This window comes from Oxyura jamaicensis, chromosome 5, assembly GCF_011077185.1.
Source record: "Oxyura jamaicensis isolate SHBP4307 breed ruddy duck chromosome 5, BPBGC_Ojam_1.0, whole genome shotgun sequence".
Taxonomy (NCBI): domain Eukaryota; kingdom Metazoa; phylum Chordata; class Aves; order Anseriformes; family Anatidae; genus Oxyura; species Oxyura jamaicensis.
In genome coordinates, this window is record NC_048897.1 from 30,480,231 (window position 1) to 30,488,723 (window position 8,493).

The window sequence follows — 8,493 nt, forward strand, 5'->3', positions numbered from 1 at the left end:
TGTGTCAGGGACAGCGGGACTGAGGCTTCTCTTATCCATCCTCTCTTGGCATCTCTCCCTCCCTTCAGGACATTTTCATTTTCATACTTTATTGGTGGAAGCCAAACAAAATGCCTCTAAATGCACACACCCCAGGAGAAAAATTAGCATCTTGTTTCATAACAGGGAAGATGCGAGAGGACAAGCTTGTCCCAGGGCACAGGGAGAACTTGGGCTGGCCGAGAGAGGTCTCTGCCAGCGGACAGCCACCCCAGCCCGAGCAGCTCACTACTTGTCCCTCAGTGCCACCGTGCTCCCCCCGCAGCTCTTGGCATGACTGCTGCCTCCCCACCGTGCTGGTTCACTTCTCTGCCACTAAATCTTCTTGGAGGCTGTGCCCTGGTAGCCTCACACATAGCAAGACTTTGAGACCTCCTTAGCCATTCCAAATCCTTCTCTTGCTTTTGGTAGCAAGCTACCCTTTTCCCCTAGTGTCCAGTTGTGTTTTCTCCCTGCAGATATCACCAAGCTTAGCCCCGGCTATTTCGGTACCCAAACACACAGTTTAAGTCTCCATCTCCCTCATCCATGCCACGTATCAGAAGGGGTGCCTGCTGCAGCCCATGTGGAATTTAGTTTTTAGGTCAGCAATGCCGTTCTCAGTGTGTGTAACTTCCCACTGCGTTACAGTTCCCGGTGGGGTGGAGGAAGGTGAAGCAGCTTGAAGTCTGGTCTCCCCCTTCTCTTCCCACACCCATGGAATATATTAAAATACATCCAAAAGGAAACAGAGGCTCTGCCAAGCAAGGAGCTAGCACGCCCAAAACAGGCAGAAAAACAAGGGCTTGCAGGAGCAGGGAGGCAGGAGTAATTTGGGTGCCCCGACATCAGCTAATGAAAAAGTAAAGAACTGGACTGCCAGAGCTGGGAACACCGTTATGATTCCTACAACAAGCAGAAAATCGGCATGGTGAGAAAATAGCAGAAAGCAGGGCAGGGTCAGGATGGTCTCTGGAGCTGCCACATGGCACAGAAGTGTTTTCTGCCAGCAGGGAGCATGTTTTGTGCTGTGCCTCCGTGCAGGAGATAGAGCTGTAATATTTATCTCCATAGAAGGAGTGCAAATATTAGCATTAGGGTGGCTCAGGAATGACTCTGTGTCCACTGGTACAAAGAGCAGTTGCAGAGGCTCCCGCCCTCACCTAACAGGAGTATCCCCTGTTCTCACCCACCACACCTGGATTTCGGAGAGGTGCCTTCAGGAACAGCCAAACTGACCTGGGTGTGTGTGCATAGGATTAGGCACAACCCTAGAAACACCCTGCATTACTTTGCAGGAGGGAAACAGCATTTAGGAGAAATGCACAGCAGGGGCTGCAGTAAGGCTGGGACAGGAAGGAGGCATCAGTGCACCAACAAGGGTTTGGAAGAACAGGGAAATCAGAGCTGCTGCTGCCCCACACAGCAGCCACCACGCTCCCCGCTGCGCAAGGAGGCACAAACAGCCCCACATTTCTGTAAGCCCGGCTGGCAACCAGTGGGACTTGCTCTGCTGGTAGAATAGAAGACGACAGCAGCAGGGACAGTTTCTTAACTCTCTGTATGATAATTTGGTTTTGGTCTCACATTGCAGGTGGGCAAATGAGCTCAGGGTTGTTTTCACCAAGGGATAACTGAGCGATCCCAAGTGGATGTGAATGCAGAGCAGAAATAACACTGGTGGAAGACCACCCTGAATTCTTGGCTGTTGTGATGACTGATAGGTATGTGCCTGTGCTGTTGTGATGACTGATAGATATGTGCCTGTGCAAGTGTTCGTTGTGGATCCCAGTAAGAAAGGCACACAGAGTACAAAAGGTATTAATTAAAATGGCATTTGTTGGAGATAGCATTAGAAGGCAGAGGGGGATAGCATTAGATAATCTTAGGTCCCTTCCGATGCGGGGAACACCAAGTAGTAGGGCATCATGGCATGCTGTGCAAATTGTGTCTGTGCTTAGGTTCACCAGCTCTGTGGTCTTGGGTTCTTTTAGAGGATTTTCTTGGAAGTAAACAACTCTATTTGTCATTTCCAATGTCAATCAAAAGGATGTTCCTATAAGAACATGCAGCCTCACTCTGAGATAAAGACAAGGCTGCTTGGTGGTGGTGGCATCAGCACCAGTGCCAAGCGGAAGCAGCCTTTAGGCTCTCCAGCTAGCATTAGCCAGCTCAGTTCATCCTGTGGCCAAGTGATAAGTGCAGCACAGCATAAGCCTGCCCCTACTCACGTCAACTTGCTATGTGGATCGCTGGAGTATTTCCCTTCATAAGAATTTCCCATATATTCAATTATTTTTTCTTCATTCCTGCACCTCTGTCTGTCTCGTCTTTGTAATAACCAGACAGCCTTTATACTAGAGCTGAAAGCAGCAGCTGCTATATTTATGCACAGCATTTTACCATCTTGCTTTTCCTTTAAAGGGGAAATGTTAGCACTCTGTGTGGTATCACGCATTGTACAGGGGTAAGTTTAAGCAGCACTAGAATCTGGCTGCTGAGCGTGGTTATTGGACAGATATGAATATCCTTTAATATTTATCTGTCATCTACCTTTCATGTCAGAAGTCTGTTCTGATTCCTATTTTGTTGCTTAAACACTTTTTTTAAAAAAAAAAAAAAAAAGTTACTGAAACCAACTGTTCTGTCACTGTGTCTGGCTGCTTCTTTTCCAGTTGCTGTTCTTCAGCGGCTTCCCCTATGAAACAAGACAAAACCACCTACCAGTGCCGTAAGGTTGATAACTGTAACTGCTGAAGCCTCTTATCTCAACTGTCACTTAAGTTTCAGCTATTTCTTTACATTGGCATTGCATTATAATTGGAGATTTCTGCTGCATCCTGGGGCTTTTTCATCACATTCCCAGGGGTTTTGACTTCCACTCTTTGAACATTTAACTCTTCCATCTCTGTTCACCATTCCTGTAAGCAACGTTTTATCACCTCGTTTTCTTTTTGCCTGCGATGGATGCTATTTTCTTTCCTAGGTGAAGATTTGCACCTTTATCCTCCCAGACGTATGGTTTTCAACACAACTGGGAGTTTTGATCTCTTGCCCCATATGGGTTAACTCTTCTTTTAAAATGAAGAAAATATTTGTCATTTACCAGTATCCCAAAGCCCTGGTGAAGCCCTTCCAGGAAGGCAGACCATGACTGGACAGAAAACCTGTGTGCTTGCTGCCTGAAGATTTATGGGTCACAGGTATGCAGGATCTCCAGTGAGACCCCAACCAGACAGGTTCTGCAGTTCTCTTGGTTGTCATCTCACACCAAGGTTTTATGATGAGATTGCCCAGGAGGTCCCTTCACATTGGTCATAATTAATGGTCCCATGTTCTGGGATCCCAAACTTTGCCCTGTACTTGCTACTTATGGATTATACTGCCTACAAATGGCACAGCAGCGAGCAGCTCCTTCACCTGCATTTCTTGCTGCTGGGATACCCACACTAGTTCCTTCCATATCTTCCATATTTCCATATCCACACAAGAGACTAATAGTCTCTTTTACCCCTGGAGCAAGACTTCCAAATAACTCCTTCTGAATCTCCCAACTCACCAGAAAGGTCACCCAGACCAAACACCACGTGATCGTTTCTCATGACTGTCTACAGGACCCGGCAGGAACCCATTCTTTTCCTCACTATCCTTCCAGTAAGGCATTTCTCCCCAGGATCCTGCTGACTACACCAAGTGTAGTGCAAGTGTTCATTATGGATCCCAGTAAGAAAGGCACTCAGACTCCATCATATGTTAATTAAAATACCATTTATTGGAGATAACATAAGACAAAGGGGATGGCATTAGAACATCGTACGTCTCTACAGATGCTGTGAACCCTGAGCTGTATGGCATCAGACAGACGTCTAGTCTGACCATGGCATGATCCACAGATCCTATCCATGCTGAAGGTTCACCAGCATCCTCATCTTTGGGGTTTTGATAGGGTTTCCTTAGAATTAAATAACTCTATTCATCATTTTTACTGTCAAGCAAAAGGATATTTGCAATCACTAACACAACAGTGTTTCTGTTAGGACCACTTCTTAACTGCTCCTATTTATTCTCCCCTATTCGCTCAGAATAAAGAAGGCAGTTACAGGGCAGCAGATTAAGCAACAGGGGCCTGGATTCTCCCCTTCCCTTCCCCCTGCTGTTCCCCCTTCTCTCCCAGTTGTGCTGTCACAGAGGGCACACGCTTCAAACACAGCACGAGCCGAGCTCCAGCGAGAACACTTTGCAGCTGTGTCAATATTTGAAAGCTGCAAGAGTTCAGATAGGCACCACAGGGAGAGCAGTAGAAAGCACTGCAGCTTCAAATTTAAGCCCTCCCTCATACACCTGTGCTCCCACTGGTCTGTCTCCAGGCTCTCAGGACAAAGACTGAGTGCATCTGCCCCCGACTCCAAAGAAAATAGCTGAAAATAAGGATACCCGGCAGCTCATCGGCTGAATTTCACCTACTGGCCTTACCTCAAATCAGGGTGTTGTGGATCCGACTCTAGTACCTCGTCTACAAACTGGTCATGGAAAAAGTTGAAAGATGAGTAAAAACCACAATGAACAGTTCCTCAGATGGTCACATTACTGTCTTCATAGTGCCCCAAAAGGGAACTGTGCTATTGATGATTCTCAGGCGACACTATACCCTCCTTTTGTAGTGGGCATAAAAAGCCCAGAGAACTTAGGCCTCTGAACAAACCTTTCCAGGGAAACACAGATGTTGGAGAGGGTCAAGATGGAGACAATGAATGGCTAAAATTAAGGAGGTAGCAAATGAAAACTGTTTGTGTAACGGGGAATGCAAGTGTGGGACGGGAAAGACTGAAAGATCTCTGCTAGGGCTGGTATTGTTGATTTCTTGCTATAAGGCCAAATTCGCATGGCCTCTGGAAATGTGCACTTCTTTCCAGGTACCAGTTTTATTCAGTGCATCTCAGATGGCAAATGAGCACTCAAGAAGATGGAGCAGTGGAAATAGTTGAGGTATAGCTGCGGTTGTGCTTTTAGCTTTATGGTGCAGGAACAGGAAAGAGCTGGAAGAGAGGAAGCAAGAATACAAAGAGAACAAGGAAACAGATTAGTGAACCCCATTTGAATGTGGAGGGGAAAGGCAAAATCTGAGCATATGGAAATGAGCTGTTGAATCCTTACCTGCAGTAAAAATTCACTGTACAATGCCCCTAGTACTGTGAGAAAGGAAACTATCCTTTAACATCCTCAGACCATCCAGTACCAGAGAGCCAGGAAGCCAACAGCAAGAAAAACAGGTGAAAGCAGAGGAAGAACACTCAGCCCCAGCTCTAAGGCAGGACTTTGCTTCTCCTAATTGTGAAAACAAACAAACAAACAAAAATCACAGAGACACCTTGTAAACATCTGGGAAGCTGCTTCCCAGCAATGTCTGCCATTAGCATCAAGCTCACGTGGTCAGAAGTGCTGTTGGGCTCCAGCATAAAAATTCCAGAAAAGTGCTTGAATAGCAAGCAACAGCTAAGCAGGAAAAGAAAAACTTGAAAGGAAGGAATTGTTCAAGACTGCTGCTTTTAGATTTCCCCATGGTGCACCATTACCCGCAAGCAGAGCAGGGGCACTTCTTGTTAAAACTCTGTGCTTCCCCTCTAAGAAATTATTCCCATCACCAGCCAATGCCTTTCCTGCACCAGGCCCAGCATGTGGCACGTGCAGGCTCATAGCTCCAAGGGGCAGCTACTGAAAAGATTGAGCTCTACACGCACAGGCTACCTCCAAGGCCATTTCTGCCTGGGGCTGAGACCCAGGGCCTTGTCACCATAGAAAAACAACAAAACTAGTTTGTTTTTATTTATTTATTAAAAAAAAAAAAAAAAAAAAAAAAACTTTAATATTCTGTACAGAAGCCCAGACAGAGCAGGCTGAGATAGTCAGGTCCTAGTCTCGACCTCCACCACTTCTGCCACTGCTCCAAAGCCCACCCCCTCCTGGATGATGACCATGTCACTTGGTGAGCCCTTGTCCTGCACAATAACGCACTTGTCCTCGTGCTCGGAGATGGTGATTTCAATGATGTCCTTTGTCGATGGCAAACGCTCAGCAAGTCTCCCGTGTGCCTCAGGACCTGGGGGGCTGCCTTGAGACTGGTAAGCAGCAATGCAATGACCACTGGCTGTGATCAGGAGCTCTGCCTCATTTTCTGGCTCTGGCACCTCCACCATAAGCAAGGCGGGCTCTGCCACATCTTCCTCTTGGTAGCTCTTCCTCTGAGGCCTTCTCCTTGCTGCGTGGGGTAAGTCCATAGCAAGAGAGACCACTGCAGTGTTCAGTTCCTCCGGGTCCTTTTCCGCCTTGTGGGTGAGCATATGGCGTGCAAGGCTCTGGGAAAGGTTGTAGCCCATGCCACAGAGCTCACATTTGTAGGGTTTGTCAGCCAGGTGGCACTTCTGGTGGCGCCGCAGCTTGGTGGCCAGGGTGTAGGACTTGCCGCACTGCTCGCAGCGGAAGGGGCGCTCGCCCGTGTGCAAGCGCTCGTGGGCACGCAGCGTGTGGGGGTCCCGCAGCGCCTTGCCGCACACCGTGCACAGGTGGGCCTCGCCCGTGTGCGAGATGAGATGGCGCCGCAGCTCTGGCAGCTTGGGGAAGGCGTCGCCGCAGAAGCGGCACTTGTAGGGCTTCTCGCCGGTGTGCAGCCGGAGGTGCTCGCGCAGGTTGCTCTGCTGTCGGAAGTCCTTGCCGCAGTAGGGACAGGTGTAAGGGCGCTCCCCCGTGTGCAGGCGCATGTGGCTGCGCAAGGAGCCGGGGTTGGCCAGGTGGCGCCCACAGACGGCACACTGGCATCCCTTGGGACCAGCCGGGCCGGTCGCTGTGGCCGCGTGGCTCTTCTTGTGGATGCGCAGAGAGGGCCGGCGCGCAAACGCCTTGCCACAGTGCTCGCAGGAGAAGGGGCGCTGGCCGGTGTGCAGGACCTGGTGCTCCTGCAAGTCTCGCTTCGTGCGGTAGGCCTTGTCGCACTGGGTGCATTGAAAAGGCCGCATGCCCCGGTGGGCCAACAGGTGGGCCTTGAAGCTCTCCTCTGAGCTGTAGCTCTTGCCACACTCCGTGCACAGGAAAGGCTTGTGGCCAGCATGGACAAAACGATGCTTCTTGAGGTGGCCGAGCTGCAGGAAGGCTTTGCCACACTCCCCACAGTGGTACCTGCGCCTGACCAGCTCCTTCTGTGACAGGGCATCTGGCGGGGGACCTGGGCTGCCAGAATGAGTCTCCACCAGTTCTGTACAGTCCTCCTGCTCCTCAGGCTGCTCCAGTGAGCCCTTTTCCCCATGCTCTGGGGATCCCTGCTTGGAGTCTTCAGAAACTTTACTCTCTTTCCTGCAAGTCTCTATATCCTCTCCTTCTGAAGGACTGGAGTGCTGGGCTGCTTCTTCCCCAGCTGTCCTGGCACCACAGTCCTTAAGGCACTTCTGGAGCTGCCCACCTGAGGGCAATGGCAGATCCCTGTCTCCTGAGCATGCCTCTTTTTGCCCCAGCTCCACTTTTTCTGCTGTGAATCTTGGATCCGCACCCTTGTCCAGTTCTTGCCTGCACTTGCCATTGGCTTTAATGCCTGAGACGGTCTTGAGGTGCTCATTCTCAGTCTGTGGCACTTTGTCTTGCCACGGCTCATGTTCAAGAGCAGTGCTTTCCTTTTCTTGCAGCCCATGGACAGATTTGGGGGCTGGCCTCCTAGCCTCAGTAGAGATGCCAAGGACTGTGGTTTCATCCGGTACATCTTTGGAGACATCGGCATCACCTGCACAAACACAGAAGTGAATTAAATGTTGGTGAGTGAATTAACTGTTATAACAACGTGACTGCTGCTGGATCAGGGGAGCAGGAGCCTTTTAGATTCTGCTAGACAGTAATCCTGGGCCTCTGGCATGAAAACCATCACTTCTATGACTTTTGTGGTTTTTTTTTTTTTTTTTTTGGTTGTTTTTAAATGTGGGAGGTGGGAGGAATCTCTGTTCCCTCACCCCAGACAGTACCTGTGCAGTACTTCGCAGCCAGCATTTTGTTCCGGGCACAGAGCAGCACCCCGTGCTCCCTTCCCACCTGGCAGCAAAGCACAGCGCGGGGCCGGGACCAAAACCCCAGCAGGGCTGGCGGGGCTCCGGTGCCCGAACCCAGGAGACGGCTCAGCTCTGCTGCGGTCTCCCAGCCCTGCCCAGCCCCATCCCTCCCCATCCTCCAGCCCCCCGAAGGCCAGGCCACCGCCCCGTCCCGGGCACGTACCTGCGGGGGGCTCCGGGGCCCAGCGGAGCAGCTCGGCGCCCGCCGCGATGTGCCGCCGCGCCCGCAGCTGCGGCCGCCCGCCCGCCCAGGCCAGCGCCACGTTGGCCTCGGCCTCCTCGGGGCTGCGCTTCACCAGGCTGCAAGGCACGGCCGCGGCGTCGGGGACGGCAGCGGCACCGGGCGCCCCCGCGGCGGGCCCGGCGGCCGCCCGCCCCCGCTACTCACCTC

General features: G+C 50.9%; 1 protein-coding gene across 1 annotated transcript in view; it reads right to left on the reverse strand.

Annotated features, from left to right (window-relative positions):
* Positions 1-5,864: 5,864 nt before the first annotated feature.
* ZNF408 (zinc finger protein 408) overlaps positions 5,865-8,493 on the reverse strand; it is a 4,113-nt gene continuing 1,484 nt past the window's right edge. Inside the window, exons 2-4 of the mRNA XM_035327587.1 lie at positions 8,266-8,402; positions 6,934-7,783; positions 5,865-6,492 (exon numbers count right to left, since the gene is read on the reverse strand). Coding sequence (XP_035183478.1) covers positions 5,922-6,492; positions 6,934-7,783; positions 8,266-8,402 — 1,558 coding nt within the window. The 3' untranslated portion in view covers positions 5,865-5,921. The remainder of the gene's footprint in view (positions 6,493-6,933; positions 7,784-8,265; positions 8,403-8,493) is intronic.